This window comes from Microtus pennsylvanicus, chromosome 12, assembly GCF_037038515.1.
Source record: "Microtus pennsylvanicus isolate mMicPen1 chromosome 12, mMicPen1.hap1, whole genome shotgun sequence".
Classification (NCBI taxonomy): domain Eukaryota; kingdom Metazoa; phylum Chordata; class Mammalia; order Rodentia; family Cricetidae; genus Microtus; species Microtus pennsylvanicus.
The window spans coordinates 62568564-62595709 of record NC_134590.1 but is presented as its reverse complement, the minus strand read 5'-3'; the positions used below and the strand labels follow the sequence as shown (position 1 = coordinate 62595709).

Below are 27146 nucleotides of genomic sequence, written 5' to 3'. Positions count from 1 at the left end.
GTTTAAAAGACAGGAAGAGCTAACATCCATGAAGCCTTTGAATTTCCCAGATTTTATCTCTAGGCTTAAATTTCAAGAATGAGGCTTCTTTAGAGAAATGGAACTGATAGAATGAATATGGATATAAAGAAGGGATTTATAAGAGTGGCTTACAGGCTGTGGTGCTGCTAGTCTGTCTCTTCTCTCAACAGAAAGACCACAAAAATGGACATTACAGCAGTCTCAAACTGGTACTAGAATCTCAGAGGATTCCTAGAAAGTTGCTAGTCTCCAGTCTACGTTGGAATCCTAAAGAATTGAGTTCTGTTACTCAATTCAAAAGGAATGCTTCAGCAACAGGATATGAACTTGCCAGCCAGAGCAAGCAGGCAAAAAACAGCTTTCCTCCTCTTATGTCCACTAAAAAGTGTAGCCCAGGCTTAGCATGCTCTTCCTAACTCAAATCAGCGAATTAAGAAAATTTCTCACAGGAGTACCCAGCTGCTTGGGTTTTAGTTGTTCTAGACATAGTCGACCAAGATTAGGCATTACAGTCATGAAACTTGTGTTTCTAAAGCGTTAGAGTGGGCTGGAGAGATGGCTCAGGGGTTGGGAGCATTGACTGCTCTTCCAAAGGTCCTGAGTTCAATTCCCAGCAACCATATGGTGGCTCACAACCATCTGTAGTGAGGTCTGGTGCCCTCTTCTGGCCTGCAGACATACAGACAGAATATTATATAAATAATAAATAAATATTTAAAAAAAAAAATAAAGCGTTAGAGTAAGTTGTGATTGAATCACGGAGGGGAGTTTGTGAGTAGCACCAAGGACCAGAACCCAGCAGCTCCTGGTAGAGACAGACACAGATGGGATATTTGAGAAATGCTACTTATTTCAAGTTTAAAAGCAAACAGAATAGGAGTGCTTAGTGTAATGTGCCACCAGAAACACAGCTCTGCTTCTAGGCCTGAGAAATGGTTGCCAGCCCATGTGGCTTCACACACATGCTGTCCTGTTCATTTTGTTTGTAATCACCAAAAGCTTTATGTCCCTCTAGAAGAATTCCACTGCCCATTAAGAGCAGCTGTCTGCAGTGCAGCACCAAGAAAAGTTTTCCACAGCAGCGTACAAAGTGACTAGGCTAGCATAAGACACATGGTGCCACATTACATGTGCATTCATCCACTGACAGACCTTCATCACTATTTCTTGGTGCTGAGGCAAGGTAAGTCTTGGCAGTACAGGGCAGGAAAAGGTGTGGCACTGTGTCCTGACTGAGGTGACCCACAAGGATAGAGCCATGTGTTGGTACTAATAAGTTCCATACTTGCTGGCCATGTGCTTTTCATGAATCATAGATCAATAAAGTAAGTTTTTTAATAGTTGGGCATAGGGAATGTAACTCATTTTGTAGAATACCCTGGATTCAGTCCCCAGCACTGCATAAAACCAGATGTGAAAGATATGCATACCTATAATCCCAGCACTTGAGATGTAGAGACAGAATGACCAGAATTCAAGGTCATTGTCAGATACATGGTGAATTGAAGGCTAATATGTGACCCTCACTCAAGAAATAAAATGTTCGGTGCTGGAGAGATGGCTCAGTGGTTAAGAGCACTGGCTGCTCTCCCAGAGGTCATGAGTTCAATTCCCAGTAACCACATGGTGGCTCACAACCATCTTTAATGAGATCTGGCACCCTCTTCTGGCATGTGGGCATACCTGGAGGCAGAATGTTGTATACACAATAAAATAAATCTTAAAAAAAAAGAAAGAAAGAAAATGTTCACAGGACATGTATGCATGTAAAAAAGACACACAAGGAGGAAGTTACTGCTGTGAAAAGCGAAGATATTTCTGAGAGAAGAAGGAAGGACTGAGGCCAAAGAAATATTGGGGGTTGGTTGTCAGGACTGCAGGGACTGCATTGGGGCTGTGGGTAGGGCTTCTGCATCCTAGCATCATTATGTGTTTCAGTCATTCATTTTGCTACATTTCACATAAAAAAAAGGTGTGGTTTGTTTATACCTTTCCAGAAGAATAAGATCAAGGGAGCCTGCTTTCCCAGTGTAAAGTTGTAGAAGCCTTCCACTAAGACATTTGATGGCCATACAGAAGAAGCCCAGAAACAGCTTCATGGAAGCACTAGACTTAGGGTGTGACAGAAGATGGATTGGTAGAGTACTTTAGAAATGAAGGTCTTTATAGATGGGGCTATGAAGCTGCTCATCCAAAAGGAAAAAGGGAAATTGAATTGGGTATCCATTCCACACCATTCTGTTGTTAGGTCAGTTTGTTTGTTTGTTTGTTTTGTTGTTTTTAATGAGACAGGGTTTCCCTGTGTAGCTCTGGCTATTCTATAACTCACTCTGTTGATTCTCAGAGATCCACCTGCCTCTGCCTCCTGAGTGCTAGGATTAGGGCATGTGCCACCACCACTCCTTTAACACACATTGTGTTGTGTAAATAATGTATGTATATAAAACTTTATTTTATGTGCATTGGTATAAGGTATATTATATATTGGTATAAAGATGTCTGGAATTACAGATAGTTGTGAGCTGCCATGTGGATGCTGAGAATAGAACCCGGGTTCTCTGGAAGAGCAACCAATGCTCTTAAAACCACTGTGCCATCTCTCCAGCCCAGGGGTTAAGATTTTATTGTCAAAAGCCAGCTTTTGACCAAGATAACAGGTATAATAGCAAAAAACCTGGATTTGCTTCTCAGTACTAATTCCATGCAAAATTTTCATTTGGAAACATTTATTTTAATGTTTCTGAAATCAGAATAGGGGAAGGCTTCTTATATTTGAGCCATAACCTGGGTGCAGAGGTTTGTACCTGCAGTTCCTTCTTCTAGGACATTGAGGTAGGGCACTCACTTGACTTAAGTCTGGGCAGCAAAGCTAGCTCCCATCTCAAAATAAGATAAAAATAAGAGTCTGGTAAATGATACTACTTCAGTAGCAAGGATTTGTTTTAAAGAAAGTGAGAGAAAATAATATTTGCCAGAACATTATGCAGGTTAGAGCCAGGATTCATGAAGAGTAATGAAACAATGTCATTTGAAGGAAGACAGAAGAAACTAAAGATGAGCAAAGTAGTTAATACACCCGTGAAGATTCCAGAGGAAAACCATCAGTATGCTGATTTAAAACAAACTTTAAAGGGAAGATTATAGAACATTGGAAAACAAACCAATTAGAAGCCAACACAATCCCATGGTGTATGTGTGGGCAGAAAACACAAGGCAGGCTCTGCAGGGGTTTGAGAGTTGAGGCAGGGCCTCACAGCTCTTAACAGTTCCCGGGAGCAGTTTGATAGGACCTATATGAGTGAAATACCTTCCATGTAGCAGAGAAGGTAGCAAGAAGCGCTTGTGTAATGCCATCTGCCTATTCTCTGTAAGACTTGACAGTCAGACAGCTGAACAGACTTGCCTTGAGGAGTAATCTCAGCCATAACATTGACTAGAACAAACAATAAGGTTAAAAAAAATAACACACTCAGTATGATTCAGCGTGCAGATTTGAGCAAACAGCACAGCCAGACAACTGCTGAGTATGCATATGGAATTCCTAGAGCTGCCAGGTATGAAGAGGCCTCACTCTCAAATATCAAGGCATCAAGGGCTTCCTTGGTGCATTCACTGGGGCTTTCTGCATCCTAGTTATCTGTGTGTGTGGGGTCCAGTGACAACAAACATGATTGGTCTAGATCTTGGATGTGGATGGAGCTATTCACTTGCTGTGCCTGGGGGTCTTTTGGGAAGCAGCTTGTGTTGTATGCTCCTGAGCCTCTGATAAGCTTTTGGTATTTTTTTTTAAAGATTTGCTTTAATCTTAAAAGAAGAAAAAGTTTAAATTCCAGAGCTGAGATGGCACAACCCTTCCCTGGCAGAGACTTGTTTTTTACTTATGTTAACAGAGGCCACAAAATGTGCAACACATAACTGGATAGCCAAGGTTATCTGGATGAATGATTGGACCACAGTTTAAACATAAACATTCAAACCACCTGAAAACCATCATTCTAGGTTTCATTATAATTTCTGCTCCCCAAATCAGAGCTGTAATAGTGAGAATGAGAAATTATGTAAGAGTCTTTAAACAAAGAAAATACTTTTTCCATCCATTAATATACAAATTGACCATCTTTGCCTGAGAAACAGGGTAAAGGGTAATCTTTTTTAAAATATTTATTTTTAATTTTTTTATAAATAAAAATTCTCAAAGGATTTATATCCTCTGAGGGCATCTGTGGGAATGACCTCAGAGGATAGAAGAGCATATCAGATGCCCTGGAGCTGGAGTTACAAGAAGTTGTGAACTATCCAGAATGGGTATAAAGAACCAAATGTTGGTCCTCTGGAAGAGTGGTTACACCTTAATCACTGGGCTGTCTTTCCATCCCCAGAGGGTGATTGTTTTCAGAAGCTATTTAGCTTCCAGTGTTTGTGGCTTAGAGCATAGAACTGGCAGGTGGTTCAAGCCTGAAGGCCTTCATGTCTAGAGGACATGCCACCTTAGATGGAGTAGAAGGCCAGAATATTGTAATTTGTCTCATAGTAGTTCTTACTTTATGAATATGGTTTGGTTTTTTTGTTTTGTTTTTTGAATTTTCGAGACAGGGTTTCTCCATAGCTTTTTGGTTCCTGTCCTGGAACTAGCTCTTGTAGACCAGGCTGGCCTCGAACTCACAGAGATCCACCTGCCTCTGCCTCCCGAGTGCTGGGATTAAAGGCGTGCGCCACCACCGCCTGGCATGAATATGTTTAAGACAGGCTAAAACCTCAACTTTACACATGGGTTTAACTGTTGCCTTTGATTCAATACACTTGATGCAGACTATGAGTCATGCTCAGCCTGCCCTTGATCCTATATGACTAAAAGAATGTGCACACTAAAGCAGTTGGGGAACAAATGTTTCAGACACACAAAAATTATACAGACTTTGGATTTCATTCTAAATGTTATATTACATGAACATCGAAGGAATCTGCTGAGTCTGTGTGGCCATGGTTCCCTGTGTGTCATTGGAGCGTAGTGCCAGATTGCCATAGACTATAGGACCTACAAAGCTTGTAGCACTTTCTGCTCAGTTACAGATACAGAAGTTTTGTGTTGGCTCCTGGCAACCTCATTTAAGCTTAGCAGCCTGCTCTTCCTAGCATCTCTAGTGGGCTTCTGCTAGTGACTCTCCGGCATGCCCAGCCACAGTGACCACAAAGTGCCTTACTTCCTGAAGCTCATGGCTGCTGTGGAGGCTGAGCCAGCTGGTGGCTTCTTACCTGGAACATATTTGTTGTTTTGAGTAAGTCATTGCTGTTAACCAAGATATGAGGTCTGTATCACAGGAAGACCTACTTGCAGGACTGCCTGTGGTCCTGCCTCTTGTGTGGTGTCTTCTGGCCTGATGCTGCCCAACAGTTCCAACCTCCTGCTGGGCAACAGGCTATGACTTAGCTAGTGGCTTAGACAGAGCATCAGAATCTACATCAGTCACTAAGAGCCTCTGGGTAGGGAAGTAGAAGCTCCTTAGCCCTTTTTTCAGGCAGAATAGTGACCGATGTCAGCTGCTCTTGTATGGTCACATCAGAAGAGCTTTCCTTGAGCCCTTCAATGGTACTTGGTACACTGTTGTCTTTCTACACTAAGTGCTGCTTTTCTTATGCTATCTTGCCTCTTCCCTGGACACAGTATCAAATAACAGAAAGCACCAGAAAATACACAAGCCATTTGGGCAGTGTCCTGAAGGTGGGACCAATCCTCCAAGCACAGAGACTTTTGCCCTCAAATCTCACTGAACCTTTGCACTGAAATGCCACAAGAGTCAGAGGTTGGTGTGGTGGTTGCCAGACTGGGTGTAGGCTCTGTCTTGTGACAATTTGCCATTTTGTTTTGCCAGGTTCTGCTTGGACTCTGCTAGACAGAACCGACAAAGACTGTCCATCAACTGGTCCAACTTTAGCTTGAAGAAAGCCACCTTTGCTGCCCACTGAATGAGGACTGCTTGGAGAGGGATATATGAGAGGCAGCTGGGCTGCGCCACTCAAGAGCCAAGCCTTTCAGTGGCTCCCCAGAGCTTCGGTACCCACCCATGGTGTGTAGGGCGGGATGCCGTGGCCTGAGACCCCCAGACCGAGAACTTGCTGCTCGACCTGCGTTGTTAGCTTGTGTGCGTGTAGTCTGTGAGTGAGACTTCTTTGATTGTAGCTCTGTGCTGTCGGAATGGAACAGTAGTTCCCGCCAATTCCTCCACAACCACGGCTTCAGAGGCCTGGGCCGTGGCCAGAGACGAGTTTGCATCATCTACATGGCTCTGTCACCTCTGCATCTCGCCCTGTCCTGTTATCTGTCTCCGCCAGGGTGTCAGCCATCCCTCAGCTCCCATGTGCCCTGTGTCCCACCCAAGGCGGGCTGGGCGGGCAGGCCTCCTTTGTACTCTTTCACAATCTACTGTTTCCGAGTGTACACGTTGCGCTGTTTGTGTTTGACCCCCTGACTTGTAGCCAGCTTGTGTAAGACCCCTTGCAGAATGAGAACGTTAAAAACAAGAAACCCACCCAGTACTCACACCATCAAGTCTGTTCTAGAGCGTACAACCGTATTAACACGGAGGCCTGCCTGGCTACTTTTTTAACATATTGTTAAGTAATATTAAAATCATGTCTTTCTTTTTGAAAGATGGAATACATTAGTACAGCAGGAGACCCAGTCTGGTTGCTTTCTGCTGGGGATGATGGGTGTGGTGGGAGGTAACAAATGGGTGATACTTGTTTCCAGAGAGCCAAGACCACCACCAAAGTCACTTTCTGATGTCCCTAGGTTTCAGAGTTCCTGGTGCCCTCAGTTGTCTTCTGAACACGAAGTTGTCACTGGCACCAGAACAGAGCAGTCATCAGAAAACAACAGCCAACCAAATGATTAGGCTTCACGAGCTCATGGCAAAAAGTACCAGGAAGCTTCAAGATGGGGTGGTGGGTTATACTCAGGTCACTGGGACTTAGTGGAAACAGCCGTTGTAGAACCTATGGCCTTGTATGCAGGTGCCTGTCCACATTTTGGGAAGAGAAGGGATTGTGGTCTCTAGTACAATAATGAATTAGGGACGCTTAATTGGCTTTAAATTAGGAACAAAGTAAATGGTATTAAAAACTGAAAGGCTTAGTTATTAGTCCCATCTTTGTCCCTTCAAGAGTTAACAGCTCACACAGTTGCCTCTGGGTTGTTTAGCTTTTACTTACCTCAGCATACTACATGGCTCATACTTTTCCAGTGCCCAGATGAATTACCTGAGGCCTAGAGTAACAATAATAAGCTGGTGGAAGCTAGTTGTGGGAGGGAGGGAACAGTAGGTCCTAGCCTTCTGGAGATTTCGCACCAGAGAAGAGGAAAGAAATCAGTACTCAGAGGAGGTGTGGAATAGGTTGCCTTCTTTTCTTTTCCAGGTGAGAGAGCAGCCCATCCCTGTGTTCCTGGGATAGTTCAACAAAGAAAAAGCATGCAGGGCAGTGACCTTGCATGAACAGTGTTCTTGAAAGGACAAAGATTCTGGTTCTATCCCCAGGGATACTGGCATTGTCTCCTGGTTGAAGAAGTGGCTAGAGAACTAGCATTGGGCTTGCCTTCAAGGGGAGACCAAACACTACCTCTGGCCCTCCACTTCTTCCATTGGAGCCAAACCACCTACCAAGAAGAACCCAGAGTTTCCGGTTATAGCATCAGCAGGAACTATTGACACTATAATGGTGATGGGAAAACCTGGGTGCCCCAACTGCAGGTACCATGTTGGGGCCCAAAGACACTCAGAACTCAGCCCTCAGCTCTTGAGCACTTAAAGATCCACAGTGGTATGCCGCAAGCCAGTTCCCCACACTTCCTAGCCATATGCCATTCACCGCCAGGAATGAACTTCCTGTTTCCCTGGAAACTTCAAAGTTTCTTTGGCCCTGTCATCAAGGGTTTATAACTTGACAGTTTGAGGAACAAAAGGTAGAAGATAGAAGCTTCTGGACCCGGTTGATGGAGAGGGGAGAATAGGTAGTGAGGGAATCCTGAAGACAACTCTGGGTTTCTGCTGCTAGGATGCCTGTAACTCAGCAGAGTGGTCATTCCATTTCTAGATGGGGAACCAAAGCCCAAAGTGAGCATTGGCCGAGGGAGGCTGAAGACTTCCTGCCAGAGCCTGTGGGCAGGCTCCATGGGAGCTTCATGTTTCACTGTGTCCTTTTCTCAATATAAATCTGAAGGTAACAGCTGGAAAGAAACATTAACTGGGAGGTTTTTTTTTTCATTTAACTTTATATATTGTTAGTTGCTTTTCTATTGTCATAAGACACCATGACCAAGATAATTTGGCAAACAGTGTTTAACTCAGGGCTCTCAGTTTTAAGAGGGTGAGAGCCTATGACTGTGATGGCAGGGAATATGGTAGGAGGCAGCTAAGGGAATGGTGCTAGTCTTTGAAACCCAGAAGGGGTAGATGAGTTTGCAGGCAAGAAGCTTAAGATATCATGTATAAGTGGCATACACCTTTAATCCCAGCACTCTGGAGGCAGAAACAGGTGGATCTCTAAGCCAAGGCCAGCCTGGCCTACATAATGAGTTGGAGGACAGCTAGGGTTTGTACAAAGATTCTGTCTCAAAAAGAATGAGGGGAGGGTCAGTTAAAACCTGAATATACATATAATAGCATAAATTGAAACACTGTGAAGGAAGAAAAAAATTAAAGTCAAACAGGTTTCAAATGAAACTTGTAAAGAAAAACATACGAGAGATGGAAAGTACCCCAGGTGGAGCTACCCACAGAAGAAAGTGAAGAATTTATGGCTTGTGTACAGTTTGAAAGTGGGTGGCCAAGAGGAAAACTAGAGAGTGAAAGAAGTGACCTGCAGTTTACTACAGTATTTGTGAAAGTGGAGTTCTGGGAAAGGTAAGGGATTAAAAAGAACCTGAATTGGTAGCCAAAATGGTTCACACAGGCATACATATATACACATGCACTGGGAATGGAAGATCTCATGCATGCAAGGCAAGAACTAAATCAGAGCATTATCGCCAGTCCTGAAGATAATCCAAAATTGTTGGAAACTGTTTACTTCCACAGACCATTTTTTATTTGGGTTTTAGTTTTTAATTTAAGGTTTGTGGGTTGGTTGGTTGGTTTTTTTTTTAGATGTGTCTCACCACGTAGTCCTGGCTGTCCAGGAGTTTACTACTACGTAGGCCAGGCTGACCATGGACTCTAGATCTGTCTGCCTCTGCCTCCCAAGTTCTGGAGTTAAAAGTAAGTTCTGGATTATAAGCCTCTGACACCACACCCAACCATGTTTAGCTTTTTTAGATCTTTATATATTCTACACACTAAACCTCTTGAATGAATAGCTGGCAAAGGTTTCCTCCCATTCTGTAGGCCATCTGTTTACCCTTCAGTTTCTTTAGTTTGATGAGATCTCATTTGTCAGTTGCTGGTTATATTTCCTGTGAGATAGGAGTCTTATTCAATGCGTATAAAGCACGTGCTCTGTTTTTCCCTCGCACTTTCCGACTATCCGGTTGTATGCTGGGGTTTTTGATCCATTTGGAGTTGAGTTTTGTGTATGGTGAGAGAGAAGGATCTAGTTTCATTTCTGTCTTTGCCACTTTGCCTGGCATCATTTTTAAGGTGCTTTTTTCTGATGTATATTTTTGGTATCTTTGTAAAAATTCAGGTTAACTGTAGCTGCATGGACTTACATCTGGGTCCTCGACTCTGTGTTTTTGTGCCAGCATCATGCTTTTTTTATTAATACTGCTCTATGGAATTTAAAGTCAGATGTGATACCTTCTGCACTGTTCTTTTCATTCAGGATTGTTTTGGCTATCTCTGGTTTGTTCCTCCATATAAATTTTTGAACCTTTAAGTAGAGTGGTCATTTTTCTGATCCATGAGTATGGGGGTGTATTTTTATCTTCTAGTGTATTTCTTAATTTATTTCTTTTGTGTCTGAAAACTTTCATTATAAAGGTCTTCAATTTCCTTGGTTAATTTATGCCCAGGTTGTGTGTGTCACTTTGCTGAACATAGTTATCAACTCAAAGAATTTGATAGATTCTTTAGAACCTCTTATGTATAACATATCATCTGCAAAAGGAGATAATCCTTCTTCTCCTAGTGGCATCCCTCCTCTAAGTCTTCAACCACTGTATGGAATAGAAGTGGAAGGAAGATGGTAGGTAGGACTCTTGTTCCTGACGCTTTGAGTTTTTCTCTATTTAGTATGATGTTGGCTGTAAATATGTTGTATATAGTCTTTATTATATTGAGGTATTCTCCTACCTTGTCTTATCTAGCCTTTTCATGACTCCGATCTCAAAAGGATGTTGGGTATTGTCAAAGGCCTTTTCTATGTTTATCATGTGACTTCTGGGGGGGGGGTTGTTTGTTTTTGGTCCGCTTACAATATGAATTACATTTATTGATTTGGGTATGCTGTATTATCCTTGCATGATTGGAATAGTAAAAATAGTTATGATAAATGCTTTTCAGTATGATGCTGAATTCAGTTGAATTCAATTTTATTGAGGATTTTGTATGTACATTCATTAGGGAGAACAGTCTAATTTTTTTAAAGATTTATTATGTATAGCGTTCTGGCTGCGTGTATGCCTATATGCCAGAAGAAGGCACCAGATCTCATTAAAGATGGTTGTGAGCCACCATGTGGTTGTTGGGAATTAAACTCAGAACCGTGGAAGAGCAGGCAGTGCTCTTAACCGCTAAGCCATCTCTCCAGCCCAAGAACAGTCTAATTTTTGTGTGTGTCTATTATATTTACCTGATTTTAATGTCACCATAATACTGGATTCACAAAAGTTTGGAAGATGCCGGGCATGATGGCATAATCTCAGCACTCAGAAGGCAGAGGCAGGCAGATCTCTGTTGAGTTCAGGGCTACATAAAGAGATCCTATCTCAAAAAAGGGGGTGGGGAAGAAGAAAGAAAAAAGGAGTATAGGCTCTTAGGGTATATCCCCATGATTTTCTGAATTTCGGTGGTATCTGTTCTAATGCCTTCTTTTTCATCTTTTCAAGTATATTAGTTTGGATCTTCTCTTTGTTAATTTTTAAAAGATTTTATTTATCTTTTCAAAGAATCCCCCTCTTCATTTCATTGGTTTCTTGTATTTTTTAAAATTGTTTCTGTTTTATTGATTTCTGCTCTGCCTTTTATTATTTCTTCCCCTCTATTCTTGGGGTTCTAAAGCTTTAAAGCCTATCAGTTAACTTAAGAGTTCTCAGCATTTTGACGCCGACATTTACCACTGTGAACTCTCCCCCTAGGAACTCTTTTTGTATCCCTAGATTTTGATAACTTGTGTCTACATTTTCACTCTGAAGAAATTTTAATTTCCTTCTTGATTTCATCAGTGATCCATTATCATCCAATAGTATATTATTTAGTTTCTATGAGAATTTGTACTTTCCATTGCTGTTGATACCTAGCTTTATCCCATTTCAGTCAGATAAAATACAGGATGTTAGTTTTCACACACTTGTTGAGATTTGCTTTGTGCCCCAATATGTGATCAGTTTGGGGGAAATGTTCTGTGAACCTCCGATACATCCATTCACTGCATTTATGATGGCACTTAACTCAGGTTTCTCTGTTTACTTTTTGTCCAAATGACCTGTCTGCTGGTGAGAGTGAGGTACTGAAGTCACCCACTGTCACCGTATTAGGATTACTCTGTAGCTTTACATCTAGTTGTATGTAGGCACATATACGCACATAAATATGTTTGTGTGTGTGTGTGTGTATATATATATATATATATATATACACACACATACGTACATATATGCAGAGACATAGAAAGAGACATAGACGGGACAGAATTTATAATGTTCTCTTTTTTGAGACAGAGTCTCTGTGTAAACCAAGTTAGCCTCCAACTCATACAGAACTGCTTGCCTCTGCCTCCTGAGTACTTGGATTTAAGGGGTGTGCCACTATGCCCAGCTATAGTGTCCTCATGACCAGAATGAAGAGCTCTTCCTTGCTATGGAGAAACTCTGTCTCAAAAAAAAAAAAAAAAAAAGGAAGAGCTCTTCCTATCTGTCTATTTTTGGTTTGAAGTCTATTTTGTCAGCTATTAGGATAGCTATGCCTACTTGTTTCTTAGTTTTGTTTGCTTGGAATACCTTTTCCCACCCATTTACACTAAGGTGGTGGTGTCTGTCTTTGGTGGTAAGATATATTTGTTGGACGCAACATTAAAATGAATCCTGTCTTCTAATCCAGTTTACTAATCAAATCTATGTCTTTTTATTGAAGAATTAAGGCTACTATTATTCAGCTATTATTGAAAGTATATTGACTCTGTCATTCTGTTGATTTTAGTGTTTGTTTTTACTCTTGTGATTATTTATTTAGACCTATGGCACTATTGTCATTTTTATACTTCTCTTGATACCAAGATATTCTTTCTATTATCACTGTGGAGCTGCCTTAATGGCCATAAACTTCTTTAGACTGTTTTTCACATGGAAAGTTTTTTATATCACCTTTAATTTTAATAGTTTTGCTGATAAAATAGTCTCGTTTTACAGTTGTGTTCTTTTAGAACTGTATTTCAGAATTTTTTTTAGGCCCTTCTGGCTTTAAAATGTCAACAAAATAATCGTGTTATTCTGATGATCCTGCCTTTGTAGGTGATGTGATCCTTGCCTTTGCAGCTTCCAATACCCTTTCTTTCGTCTGTGTTTTTGTGTTCTAACTAAAATATGTTGTTTGGAGCTTGTTTTCTTATCCTACCTATTTGATATTCTGTAGGTTTCTTGTATCTCTTGGCATCTTTCTCTAGATTAGAGAAATTCTATTTTATTGAAAATATTTTCTGTATGGAGCTGGAGATTTGGCTTCCTTTCTAGTTGACCAGAATTTTATCTCCAGTATCCACACAGTGACTCAAACTCTCTGTAACTCCAGTTCCAGATCCAATGCCCTGTTCTGGGTTCTATGAGCACCAGGCACACGATACACGGATATACAGGGAAAATACCCACACACATAAAATAATGAATTTGTAAAGAAAAAATCTTTTTATGCTTTTGGCGTGGTATTTTGTTCATAATTCAGATTTGGTGTTTTCATGGTGTTCCAAAGCTTTCACATGTTCTGTCCGCCTTTTGGAAAGTTCCTCATTGATCTTAACTGTTTGATCCAATCCTGTATCTTCCAGCCCTCGTGCTCTGCTTCCTACAAGGTCCATTCTGTTGGTCAAGATTTCCATGGGGCTTTAATTTGGCTTTTTGAGTTTGCCATTTCCAGCATCCTTGGCCTAGTTTTTCTTCAGCAGTTCTTTTTATTGGAGTTAGTGTTCATTCCTTAGAATGACTTAAATTATTCCATTTAGCTCTTTGTTTTAAAGTTCTCTTGAAGCACACTCATGTATTCTTTAAGCTGTTTGAACATAGCTACAATTATTCTTTAAAATTCTTTTGTCTAGAAGTTCAAACAAATTATTCCCATTAGGAGCCAGTATGGAATTAGTAATCTTTAAGGAAGACATATTATCTTGGCTTTTTCATGTTGTTTTTGCTTCTGTGCTGAGACTTGCCCATTTGGAATTAATATGTTGGTTAAATTTTTCTTTCTTTTGTATTTTTGTTGTTTTTATAATCATAGCCCCTATATTCTTCAGTGATGGAATTTACACTGTTTATGAGAGGACTAAGTTATAGTAAAGCTAAGATATCATTTCCTTTGTGGGGTTGGTATTTAGGGCTAGAGGATTTATCTGAAATCTTCCTATTTGGATCAGGTGTTGTCCTGTGTCAGCTGGTACCTCCTGTCTGGGTCTTCAGCTTTTGCTTTGAGTTCTGGAACTCCCCAGGTTCTAGTGGGCCTTACTCCAGATCAGCACCTACCCTGCGTCTGCATCTTGACTGAAGCTATTGTAAGAGACAGGACTTCCAGAGAACCTGTGGGCCTAAACTGGAGTGAGATCTAGTCCCTTAACCTGAGTTTGAAGCTTTTGACGCTGCTGGAAATCTCACAAGCACCAATGAGCTTTGTCAACCCTGATTCACGACTGGTTTCTTCCTAGTCTTTAACAGTCCCAATTCTGTTCCAAAGTCCAAGGTCTTTTCTGAAACCTCAAGGTACTCTATGAACCCCTATGACCAAAGGACAGGTTATGTACTTCCAATATATAATGATACAGTGTAAGTATTTCCATTTCACACAGGAGTGGGAAGATAGGAAGAAAATAGCATTCCAAAGCAAAACCATTTGTGTCTCTATCTGGCATGTGGATGTCTAGGTGGCATCACCTGGGTTCCTTGGGCATCCCTACCTCTCCAGCTCTGCTACCTGCAGCACATGTAGACATATTTTTGGGCCAACTCCATTCCATGCTTGGTTTCCGATATGAATTCTACCATTTAATCCTGTGATCTTGGTAAAGTGACTTAACCACTTGGTGCCTCATCTTCACCTGTGATGAGAATGACCCTACCTTCTCAAACTGTTACAAGGAAGGAACTAGTACATGGCAAACCCTCAGCACAGTCTTCTTGTCATCTCACTTGGCACACTGTGACACAATTGCATGCCATCCTGGTTTAGCAGTCCAATACATTCTCAGTATGGCCTGCCTCCTACTTCATACCTACCCCTTTCCTTGATATCCTGGGCCAGGACTGAAGTGACACTTGGCTAGTACCCAGTCACTTACGTGGCTCATACATCATCCTATCCAACAGCCTCTTGCCTGAATACTATAACAATCCTGAACTTTAAAAAAAAAAATATGAGCATTAGTGGAGTTCAAAACTCATCTTACTACTGTCAAAGGATGACCTAAACTGGGCAGTGGTGGTGCACACCTTTAATCCCAGCCTCGGGGGAGGGCAGAAGCAAGGGAACTCTGTGAGATCAAGGCCAGAATGTTCTAGGACAGCTAGGACTTTTAAGTGGAGAAACCCTGTCTCAAAAAAAAAAAAAAAAAAAAAAAAAAACTCACTTCCATCAAACCTCAGGTTTCAGGTCACATACCCAAATTTTCTCCGAGTAGTGTGGAACATAGGTCGGGGGTTACAGTATTTTACCTGGTTCTATGGAATTCCTAAGGATAAAAAGCCTAAATTGGTAGACTTCATTCCTCAAATCCTAAGGCAGCCTCTGTCCATGTAGACAGGGCTATCTTTGACACCTCTGAATTGGGGGAAGACAGCATGCATGTTTCTTCTTAGTAGTGGTTGTAACATGATTAATAAAAACCCAGAGACAGATATTGGGGTTCAACCTGAAGATTAGAAAAGCAAAACAGCCAACCACTGGCTCTTTGCTCTACCTCAGTCCGAAATGGAGATCCTGCCTCCAGGAATCCTCAGAATAAGACTTTCCTAAGCAGCTAAAACACAACAAATCGTTCCTGCATACATCCCATTCCCACTCTCAGAGCAAAACAATAGTAAGTCCATTTATTATAAAAATAAATGATTAGGAAATAAAGGTGCTTGTGGAAATCCAAGTGCTATTGCAAGGCGATAGCACTGGGTGCATCTCTGTGACTGTTGTGTCTGGGAAGGCTCTGGTGTGCTGGCAACTAGTGCAGCAGACCAGTCTGGGAGTGAGGCACCCTTACTGTACAGCATGACGGAGTTCCCACCCTGGAGAGGACTCCCTGCTGCACACCCTCTTCCAGCAAGCAACACAACTCATGATGCAAGCAGGCCTCGGGATACTCCCACACCAGATAGTTTGCAGCTCTAAATTGACAGTTGGGGTCCAAGTTCCATAGGAGAGACAACATTGATATGCATGTGATGCCCTCTTCTGCTCTGCCAACAGTTCACTCTGACCCAGTCTGAACCATGGCCAAACAAAACAAAATGGCCTACCAGTGCCCCTGCCCATGTGTGGACCCTAGATCCCATTAGAATGCAGCATACAAGGTGAGGGCTGAGTCTGAGGACACCTACCCAGACCCTTAGAGCAGCTATGCTGGTCAGGGGCCACAGTGGGCATGGCGGCTCTGGCTCATTGGCAGCACTCCCACAGGTGCCTGAAGAACGCCTCGCCTTGCTCATCACTGAAGCACTGCAGGCAGTGAGGACACTGAAGGTCGCCCTGACCTCTGTGGGCTGTGCAGACATGCCCACCCTCTGCAGGCAGTTCCAGCTGTTGGGACCCAGGCCCAGGCCTCCAGCCACCAGCTGCCACACGCTCCAGTGCATCCATCTCTAAGTACTTGGCAGTTTTGTTCCCCGTATGAATCCGACAGGGTCCTGGCTCCTGGGAGTCCTGCTGAGAAGTCAAAGGCAGTTTACTACAGGCTATTAGCTAGAAGGCACAAAGCCTGACACTAGGGTCTCACAACTGGAGACACACTATATCTAAGAGTAGAACTGAAATCCCATTGCTTTGTTTCTTGCTATATCACAATGCCTCGCTTCCATCAGACCTCAGATCTTGGTCCACATACCACAAGAGTTTCTCCAAGTAGTATGGAACAAAGGTCAGGAATCAAGGTATTTTACTTGGCTCTCTGGTGTTTCTAAAAGCTTAAATTGGAGACCTCATTCCTCAAATCTTAATGCTTCTTAATGTCTAGACAAAGGTACTGAATGAACAACTGAAGAGCTCCTACAGGTGCTTGGTCATTTCATGAAGGAACGGGCCTGAGTGAGGTTTCCTCCCCTTCTATGAAGTGGAAAGCCTGACTGGAGCCCTCAGCCTCAGGATATTCACTGAAGGAAGTGACCGGGATGCCATGCCCCATACCACCAGAGTGAGAGAAACAAAGCTGGGGGTGCTGTATGTGGCAGGACATAGCCAGGGAACAGGCAGACTTAAGTCCCAGAGTACCTCAATATAATTTGAAGTGCTAGACACTCAGAAACCTACCGTGGTAGCCTTGAGTGCATCCTTGGCATGGCCTGGCACGTGTTCTACACAAATGCCACAAAGCACTATGGGCAGTAGTACCCGTTGCTTCTTGTATGGGAGTCTTAATCTTAATGCTTTTACTTTACATTTGCATTTGGATTTTTCTCAGAAGGACGCATACGTCAGCACGACTGTCATGTGGTTGTTCCCTTGGGTAGAGCAACAGTAGGAGCTTGAGGGGCCACAACTAATACAAAGGCCCTGGTTCCCACCAGAAATCTAGCCTTTGGGGCTGATCAGGAACCCCTCGGAGAGCCTGGCTTGGCGGGCATAGAACTGGTATGGTCATTCCTCTGGCACGTCCCTGAAAGGCTGCCTGAGAGGCCATCAATGACTGTGCATTTAAGGACCTTACAGTCACTAAACAAAGGAACCATGGTAGAAGATATCCCCTTCCTGCCCATGGCTTACAGCTGCCTATGGCACACCACCTGAACAAGCCTGATCTAGAACGGGATGGGGAAACACCCACGCTCCACTGTGTGACATCAAAAGGACACCAGGGCTCTGGGGAGCGCCCTCTATGACTGCTGTAGTCCTCTGGCACACCTGTTGGCCTGTGGACTTAGGAGGGACATAGGTTTCCAACCAAATCCCTCCATTCATTAGAACTGGTGCTTGCATCAGCCCCCTGATGTGAATTTAGCTCAAGGGAACTGCAGAAAGGTATCTACCAGGACCCTGTGCCCTGGTGCAGAGGAACGGAGGCAGAGGCTGATGAGGTCTGGCAGCTGCTCAGAGCAGAACAGTGCGAGTGGCTTTCACAGATCCCCAGTTCCTCTTACATCTTATTGGGAAGGAGAGTTTCGAAATCAGTCCTGCCTTCTCGGCCTACTGATTTCCAGAGACGCCTCTCATTCAAGCTATGTCAGGACAGGAAGTTCTCTGAGGGAAGCCCAGTGTTTATCCCAGGACAGAAGAGGTATGGACACTAAGTGGCCAAAGTAACAAACCTTCCCTGGGAATTTGAAGAACATGAGTCTATCTGGGCACAGCTTCCATGCTTGAGAGACTTCCATTGACAACATACACCAGCACTAAAAACAGGTGGCGACAGGCCCACTGGCTGTCCTGGAGGACCTACCTCATTTAGTGCTTGGGGTCCGTGTCACACCTCTGCAACATCGTAACTAGGGTCTCTACCTCAAAGATGACAGACACTTAACAGAACTGCCCATAAAGCACTTGGGGCCAGGGATATACTTACATCCCATGGCAACAATAAGCAGGGAGACAGGAAGGGCTCCGGAGACAAGGAGCCTTTATCAACACAGACCACCATGCCAACATCCACAGCTAAATAAAGTATCACAGAGTGGTTTTCTACAGTCACACCGTAGGCCCAGGACAGGTTACTCTGCCCAGAGCTGGGAAGGGCCCGTCACTAACAGTAATACATCTCTGAAGACACAGATGTTCAAAATTCATAATAAAAATACTAATTCTAATGGGAGAGAAATTCTCTTGTGCTCTTACCTGTCTCTGGGATGCTCGCGACATCAAAGACAAGACCTTTTCTTCCAGTTCTTGAATCCTACTATGAGCTCGTTCCCGATCTGCCCTTTCTGATTTGAAGTCATCCTTGTAAGCAAGAATCTGAGAAGACAGAATGCTCATTTCTGCTCAAGGAAGGAGAAATCCTTACCTGTTTCTCCCGCTACTCCATGACTGTCCCACCCAGTGCCACCAAGCCTCTAGCCGAGGCTGTCCCAAGACTACGACCACTGCCTGTGTTGTAAGTCCTGCCCAGAGCCCAAGGACACCTGCTGCTCTAGCATCTGCACTCGCTCCAGCGCCGTGTCCCGGGCCATCTTCACAGTTGCCAGCTCCTGTTTTGCTTCTGCACAGTCATTTATTTTCTCCTCCAGCTGTCTGTTAAGCCTGGAAATCTCCTTCTTCAACAGCTCAGGCTCGGGAGGGACCTGCCGCCTCTTTAGCTGTGCGTGTAACCCTTTCACATACTCGTCCCTACTGGCGTCATAACGCTGCCACTTGGCATTGAGGTCTTCGACCTGAGAAGACAGAACCAGAAGACATGTTTGCTCAGGCCAGCATGGAACTGTGATTATCAGCAGCAATTTACGAAACTACTTCCCTTTCCCTTTCCCTTGGGTAGCGAGAATTCTAAGCCTACCAGGGAATCCTGATACATTATAGTAGCGTCCATATTAAGGGTCTTAAACAGATGTGAACTCAGTGTAATTTTCCTTCCTTAAGAGAACTACTTCCCAGAAGAAGAGTAAGAAAAGAAAACCCAATACTCCTAGGGGCAGGGGCTCAGTCAGTCAAGTACCTGCTGAGCAAGCATGAAGACCCCGATTTCAGATGGCCAGCATCCATGTAAAAGCTGTAAACCCATGCATGTGTCTGTAATCTCAGTGCTGGGGTAGTGCACACGCACTCAAAACTACTTCTGGATGGTAATTCTTTATATATATTTATTTATTTATTATGTATACAATATTCTGTCTGTGTGTATGCCTGCAGGCCAGAAGAAGGCACCAGACCCCATTACAGATGGTTGCGAGCCACCATGTGGTTGCCGGGAATTGAACTCAGGACCGTTGGAAGAGCAGGCAATGCTCTTAACCTCTGAGCCATCTCTCCAGCCCCCTGGATGGTAATTCTTACAGTTCTTTCATTGATTATTTAATCTGGAAGGACAAGAGGAAGTCGGGATCTATCCTCTGTGACAGAAAGATCAGGTCCCTGGAGACCATGTGTATCAAGTTAAAACAGCCAGGGGGCAGAAGCCACCTCCATGTACCAGCTAAAGAAAAACCTTCATTTGCCATTTTTCAGGGTTAATGTTCCTCTCCAGTGGGATGGCAGACACTCACATGAGTCACCTTCTGCTTTAACAGTCGATTTTCTTCCTGTAACTTCTCAATAACGCTCTTGCCAGAAGCATTCCTGCTTGTATGCCCTAGCTACATAAGAAAGAGACAAAGAGAAGCCATGTCACTGTGTGTGTATCATGTATAGAAAAGGAGGAGTCAGAGGCTGAGGCCACAGTGCAGCATAGGAGGGTGTGACTCTTCACTTGATGGAGAAGTAAAATAGATACAAAAACGGACCCAAGCCCCGCTGAGGGAGGCCAGGAGACAGCAGAGAGTCTCTAGGCATGTCACTCTTGACACCGCCCTTGTTCCTTCCTACCTACCAACATGAGCTATTTGTGTTTTAAATATTCTGGACCTAAACATTCTGTTGTCGTCCAGTCTACAGCTGAGTACCCCAGCTGTAACAAAACTTCCTACTGCCAGAGCTTGCTTACCGTCACAGGCAATAGGAAGGACAGGGACAGAATTTTACTCTCTAAAAGAGACATACCTCTGCCAGCATCCAGGAGGCTTTCCAGGTCCCTGCCATGGGCCTGGCCACAGACCCATCTTGCCTCCTTCAGACTCATCAAGACAGAAATCCTGCCTCGAGACAAGTGAACTAATCTGGATGAAGCAACCTAACTTGTGCTTCACGCAGGGCTGTTCACTCACAGAAGTCACACCCCAAACTAATCCCTAATAGCTGCTGGCTGACCCAGCTGTAAAGTCTGATAAAACTTTTCTGGGGTATACACTGTACCCCAGAAATTCCAGGCACCGAACAGTACAGAGGACTGTAAATCACTGACATTAGTTTTAAGAATTCCCCTTGAATGACAGGAAGTACATGTCCTAACCCTGTCTGCTGGGAAGCCCCGGATGACTCAGCCAAGTCCAGGGCTGAGAAGTGATACTGACTTAAAAGACATGAGATGCCTGTCTGTCACAATCCAGCACCCACCTCAGGCTGATCATGGTGTGAGGCTACTTCAAGATCTTCAAAGGGAATAATACGGTGATACAAACTCAGACAAGAGACCCACCACCTCCTATCCAGCCACGAATACAGCTGTGTCCTCCCTGGGTGATCTTGTGAAATCCAACTGAGTTGGGTGCTTCATGACCAAGTTTGTTTCTCTCATGTTGGTTATTGTTTGTCCCCTTTCCTCAGAACTCACACAGTTCCGTGAACACTGCCATAGCCTCAGAGAACTGCCTAGAAAGGGATGTACCCAAGTGGCCCTGTGTGGGGCAGTGCACATGAGATGGAGACTCAGTCTGCTCCACTGTTGTGTTCTGAATCAGAAACGTTCCCCAACGCGCATGGTTTGAAAGCTTGGTCCCCAGCGGATGGCGCCATCTGCAGAGGCTACAAAACCTTTAGGAAGTGTAGCCTAGCAGTCAGAAGAAAGCACTAAGGACAGGCCTTTGAAGCTGATACCCTGCCCCTGGTTCCAGGGTCTCTCTGCCTCTCTGTCTGTCTCTTCCTGGCCTGTCGTGATGTGAGGATCCTCTGCCACGAGTTCTCATTGCCATAAATTTGTCCGTGCCATCCCTGCCATGTTAGACTAAAACCCTTTCTAAAGTTGTTTCTGTTGGTGTCATAGTCATAGGAACACAAAGGTCACAAATACACCCAGTGGTAACTGAGGCAAGGCGTGCCATATGTACCTGTTTCTCTGTCAGCTCCACACTGGTCAGTACACCTGGCAGTAGTAAATCAGGTACCATGCCCAGTACCTGGCCTACCCTGAGGCTTGGTCCCATGCTATTCCTGATGAGGACCACTCTGGTTTGCGAGATGCCTCTCTTCCTCATGACTACCTTATGGGCGCCAAAACCTTGGTCATGCTCCTCTCTTCCCCCAAACCGTCCTGGCCTGGAGGCACAGAGGGCTTTTCCTGGGTCCCTACTGCAACCTGTCCCCTCTGTCACCATTTGCTGTCCACCTCACATAGCGTCTACATGGAGGTCATGCTTTTGAAGCATGAAGGTATTCTATGTCATGTGATAATGAAGACATTGCAGCCCTGAGGGTGGCAGGTCTCCTAGCGTATGCCAGGCCATGTTGCTAGCAATAGAAGTTCTGGCTCTTCATAAGGCTTGTGGGTGGATCAACTCTTACCCCACAGATGCTTGGAGTCTGCAGAAGGCTGATGCTCACGGCTCTTCCAGTAGCTTTAGGCCAGGACTCTGCATATGTGGAGGCATTGCTCCTGCTTAGCAGTACTGCCTAGATCTGCCTCAGTTTCTGTTTGTTGACTATACATGTGACAACACTTCCTGTAGGCAGCGCCTCTATCCCCAGCTCTTCCTTCCTATCCTCAATGGCAGAAAAGACCAAAGTGCCATTGCCATGTGCATGCAGGATCAGCTGCAGACAATGCTGGAAGCTGGGGAGACAGGCCACTCAAGTTTCCTGCCACATCTTTCATTGGCTCTCTCCAGACAAGCTCTGAGAACAGAGCTATGACACCCCTGATCTTGGTGATTGCACAGGACTAAAGAATGACAGGCAACAGCTCTTGCCACACCAGAGTCTTCACTTGCTTTAGTTACTGCCTACCTCGTCAGCGCTTTTCTCCCCCATGTCTCCCTGCGCGTGCTGTCGTTCATCCAAACATTTGGCCAGATGCTGGCACATGTGGGCAGTGGCAGCCAACGTCCTGCGCAGTTGGTGGGTCTCATCAGCCAAGGAGCGGCACAGGATATCGCTGGCGGCCCTGGCTTGTTCCTTCTCTGCCACACTTCTCCGAAGCAGGACGACTTCCTTCTCTCGCTCATGCTGAGGCTGGCTCATCAACTGCTGCATCTCCCTCTCTTTTTCTTCTAGTTGCTCAGTAAGTCTCTCAACTTCCTGACAGAAAGTAATTTCAAAGCACAGTTTAGGTGGGTGTGGCGACACATGCTTTTAATCCCAGCAGTGGGGAGGCTGAGGCAGGAGAATCAAGAATTTGAGGCCAGCCAGAGAGACCCTGTCTGAAACTGTAAAGGAAGACAGGCAGGTACAATAGTTGTGAAAATGAAAGCAGAGTGAATAATGAAACAATGTTAAAAAGCAGACTTCAAAAGCAGGCAGGATAAAACACACCTCGATCCCAGCACTTAGGAAGTAGGAGTACAAGAAGTTCTGGCCATCCTCAACTATATAACAACTTTGAGGACAGTCTGGGCTATGTGAGGGGAAGAAAGCAAATGTGCTAAAACAGGAAATCTGGCAAGGATAATGTATCACTAGGTACCACTCGCCCTTTGGGTAGGCTTTCCAGAAAATAATATAGTTAGCTGATGTGGACTATTACTTTAACTATGTAAAGATTGTCACAGTTGTTTAACCAGGCAAAGTTTATTACGTTTGTTTATGCTTCGTTTGTTTACACCTGTAAAGATGTAATACTTGGGCTGCCTAAGGCACCTGATAGGTCTAATAAAAAGGTGAACGGCCAATAGCTAGGCAGGAGAGAGATAGGCAGGACTGGAGGGCAGCGAGATTAAGTAGGAGGAGGAATCTAGGCTCAAGAGAGAATGAGGGAGAAAGAAAGGGAGATGCCGGGAGCCAGCCAGACAGGCAGCTGCCAGCCAGCAAGACAGGGAGAAAGAGTTACAGAAAGAAGGGTAAAAAGCCCTGAGACAAAGCATAGATAATGAAGAGAAACAGGTTAAATTATAAGAGCTAGTGGTAGCTGGGCAGTGGTGATGCACGCCTTTAATCCCAACACTCGGGAGGCAGAGGCAGGCAGATCTCTTTGAGTTCGAGGCCAGCCTGGTCTACAAGAGCTCCATAGCTACAGAGAAACCCTGTCTCCAAAAAAGAAAAAAAGAAAAGAAAAAAAGCTAGTGGTGTAGGCATTCATAACTAATAATAAGTCCCCGTATCATGATTTGGGAGCTGGTTGGTAACCCAAGAGAAAACCTGCTACAGTCAACTCTGGAATTTCCATCTTCTCATATCTTCAAACTTCACTTAAATTAGTCTCATTAGGCGGCAGCACACACCCTTAATCCCAACACGTGGGGGGCAGAGGCCGGCGGATCTCTCTGAGTGTGAGGCCAGCCTGGTCTACTGAGTGAGTTCCAGATCAACTAGGGCTACACAGAGAAATCCTGTCCCAAACAAAAATAATAATAATCAGTAGAAATAGAGTATTTATAGCCAGACGGTGGTGGTGCACGCCTTTAATCCCAGCACTCAGAAGGCAGAGGCAGGTGCATCTCAAGTTCTACAGAGTAAGCTCCAGGACAGCTAAGGTTACACAGAGAAATCCTATCTCGCAAAACGAAAGAAAGGAAGGAAGGAAGGGAGGAAGGAAGGAAGGAAGGAAGGAAGGAAGGAAGGAAGGAAGGAAGGAAGGAAGGAAGGAAGGGTTTGCAGATATCATTAGCTCACATGCGCTCAGACTGAGTTAGGAGCACTGTCCACTGAGACGACTTTTGACAGATGCACTCAGAGGAGAAGGCCGTGTGAAGACAGGCTGGCGTGCAGCACCTATGCGCCACAGAACCCTAAGGACTGGCGGCCACTACCAGAAGCAGAGGAGGGAAAGAAGGACCTGGCCCCAGGACATTCAGGGAGCAGACGCCTTGATCTGCTGCTTCTAACCTCTAGGGCTGTGAAAAGATTGCATTGCTGTTGCGTCAACTTCACCATTTGTGGTACTTAGTTTAGAAAACTAATATTGCCTGGCAGCGGTGGCCTTTAATCCCGGCACGTGGGAGGCAGAGGCAGGAGGATCTCTGTGAGTTCAAGGTTAGCCTGGTTTACAGAGTGAGTTCCAGGACTAGTGGAGAAACTTTTTCATGAAAAACAAAACAAACAAACAAACAAAAAGCTGGATATAAAAGTTTATGTCTGTAAATCCTAGCACTTGGGAACCTGAGGCAGGAGGATTGCCAGGAGTTTGAGCCAGCCTGTTCTACCTAATGAATTCCAGGCCAGCCTAAAATATCATTATTTTATTTTTTCACACATGGTCTCAGTCTGTTGCTCAGGTAACCTCAAACTCATGGCCTTGGTCTTCCAATGTACTGGGACTACAGGTCCTTAAGTGGCAATTTTGTTTAACTTTGTTTTAAGACTTTTTCTGGGGCGGAAGAGATGGTTCAGTGGTTAAGAGTGTTGAATGATCTTTTAGAGGACCCTGGTTCAATTCCCAGCACCCACATGGCCCCTCACCATGGTCTGTAACTTCAGTTCCCAGGAATCTGACACCCTCTTCTGGCCTTTACAGACACCAGACATGCACAGACATCCATGCAGACAAAACACTCATACATATAAATTATTAAAAAAGAAAACCAATTATCTCTAGGTTACTCAGGAGTTGAACCTGAGCCCAAGCTTGCACTCCTGGGTGCTGGGATTACTCACACATAGCAAGTAGCGCAAAGCACGAAGCCGAAAGGACCATCTTTAACTTTCTGGCCTTAAAGTTGTGCTTGCCCACTTTCAAAGATTCCTCAAACATAAACAGCACATGATGCAGGGTGCAGCAGTCCTAACCAGTCCACTCTACAGATGAAGAAACAGATTCACAAAAGCCAGGAATAAGCCTAAGCCATTTCCAGCGGGAGTCCATCTTGTAACCCTGGGACCTTGTCACCGTGATAAATGAGACACCAACCATGTACAAAGACTTGAGCGATTACTCTCGCCTTATAATTTTATTATTATTGTGCATGTGTGTGTGGTGTGGGAGTCTATACAGGTAGGAACCTGAGGACAACTTCCAGGAGCAGGTTCTTTCCCGCCACCCTGGGTTCCAGGGGTCAAACAGGTTGTCCAGGCCTGCACGGAAAGCACTCGTGCCCACTGGGCCATCTCACCAGCCCCTGGATTTTTTAAATCAAAAAACGTGTATTGCTTGGTATTTTTTTTGTCTGTTGATTGTTTTGAGACAAAGTCTTTCGCTCTAGACCAGTGGTTCTCAACCTTCCTAATGCTGAGACCCTTTAGTACAGTTCCGCATGCTGTGGTGACCCCAACCATAAAATGATTTTCACTGTTACTTCATAACTATAATTTTGCCAGTATTATGAAACTATTTTTGAAGATAGAAGTTTGCCAGAGTGGTTGCGACCCACAGGTTGAGAACCACTGTTCTATACAGTGTCGCAGAACAGGTAGAGAGAAACTGAAAGGAAAGGAGGCTAATATGCCAGGAGCAGGCAGGGCCTGTGAGGCCAGCTTCCAGGATAACAGCATGCAGGCGTACAGTCACAGGCCACATGGTGAATAGCACATTAACCTGGAAGAAGTTTGAGAAATCATCCATCCAGGCCTCAAGTTGCAGGTGGATAGCATGAGGACAAGCTACGGCCTTCTCCAGACACACTGGCTACACATCCCCTCAGTATTCTCTGTGGAAGCCCTCAGTGCCTTCCAGTCTAGTGTCCCTGGAGAGATGGCTAATGTGGCCATCAGTGACAGCAATCTAGCAGACCTTTCGCTTTCTACTGTAGTTGTTTGTTTGTTTGTTTAGACAGGGTTTCACTCTGTAGACCAGCCTGGCCTAGAACTCGCCTGCCTCTGCCTTTCCAGGGCATAGGAGGAGTCCACTGTAATGTCCAGCTGCTCTGTGGGTTTAAACCTGCCTTGTTACTTCAGTGAACAAAGGGCCTCTGGGGTGCAAGAGGTAATAAACCTCTGTTCTCCCACAGCCTGTGACTGAAATGCCCTCTCTCACAAAACTGACTATGGGTAAGCAAAACACATCCACTTTCATGAACTGCTAAGTCACTGAAAGGGTCCTTGAGAATGAAAATGACAGGGGCTTTTGAGAGCCCACGCTGCTCTTCCAGAAGACGAGTTCAGCTGGCGCGGCACAGCTCACACAGCTATAACTCCAGCTCCAGAGACTCTGAACCCTATTCTGGACTTCGCCAGCCCTGACACTCCCATGACACACAGACCAAGACATACACGCACACCTTAAAAATGAAAATGTATCAGGCTGGAGAGATGGCCCAGCGGTTAAGAGCACTTGCTGCTCTTGTACAGGACCAGGTTTAGTTCCCAGAACACACAAGCATAGCTCACAACCACCTGTAACTCCAGCTCCTTGGGATCCGATGCCCTCATCTGCAGTCTATGGGCACCACGCAAGTATATTATACATGAAATGAAGTAAATCTTTTAAAGAAAAAAAATCTTTTTTAAAAAATTAAAAATTACAGACACCTTCCTTCTACATTCCCTAGACCAACTTGGGGTCCTGACAAGGCCATTACCACATGTGGCCCGCTGACCTGGTACCCCCCGAGACATTTCTGCTCCTGGCCCTCTTCCAATCACCTTCAACACACATGCTGCTCAGTCTCAGTTTCAGCTTCTGTTATCTGTTTTGTGTCCACAGAAAAGTCATCAATGTCTTGCTCGTGTGTGTGTGTGTCTGTGTGTCTG

The 27146-nt window shown here is 44.5% G+C and overlaps 2 protein-coding genes across 9 annotated transcripts in view; one reads left to right on the top strand and one right to left on the bottom strand.

The window, feature by feature from the left end:
• The window catches only part of Fam193a (family with sequence similarity 193 member A), a 122678-nt gene extending 115984 nt beyond the window's left edge, over positions 1-6694 (top strand). For all 5 annotated transcript variants that reach the window (XM_075943893.1, XM_075943892.1, XM_075943890.1 and 2 more), the window contains one exon: positions 5892-6694. In XM_075943893.1, the coding sequence (XP_075800008.1) occupies positions 5892-5985 (94 nt within the window). In that variant the 3' untranslated portion in view covers positions 5986-6694. The remainder of the gene's footprint in view (positions 1-5891) is intronic.
• A 1781-nt stretch (positions 6695-8475) lies between these two features.
• Tnip2 (TNFAIP3 interacting protein 2) overlaps positions 8476-27146 on the bottom strand; it is a 29175-nt gene continuing 10504 nt past the window's right edge. For 3 of the 4 annotated variants that reach the window (XM_075943894.1, XM_075943897.1, XM_075943895.1), the window contains exons 4-8: positions 22314-22604; positions 19763-19852; positions 18686-18934; positions 18399-18518; positions 8476-16280 (exon numbers count right to left, since the gene is read on the bottom strand). In XM_075943894.1, coding sequence (XP_075800009.1) covers positions 16014-16280; positions 18399-18518; positions 18686-18934; positions 19763-19852; positions 22314-22604 — 1017 coding nt within the window. In that variant the 3' untranslated portion in view covers positions 8476-16013. The remainder of the gene's footprint in view (positions 16281-18398; positions 18519-18685; positions 18935-19762; positions 19853-22313; positions 22605-27146) is intronic. The other variant, XM_075943896.1, reaches the window with a different exon arrangement.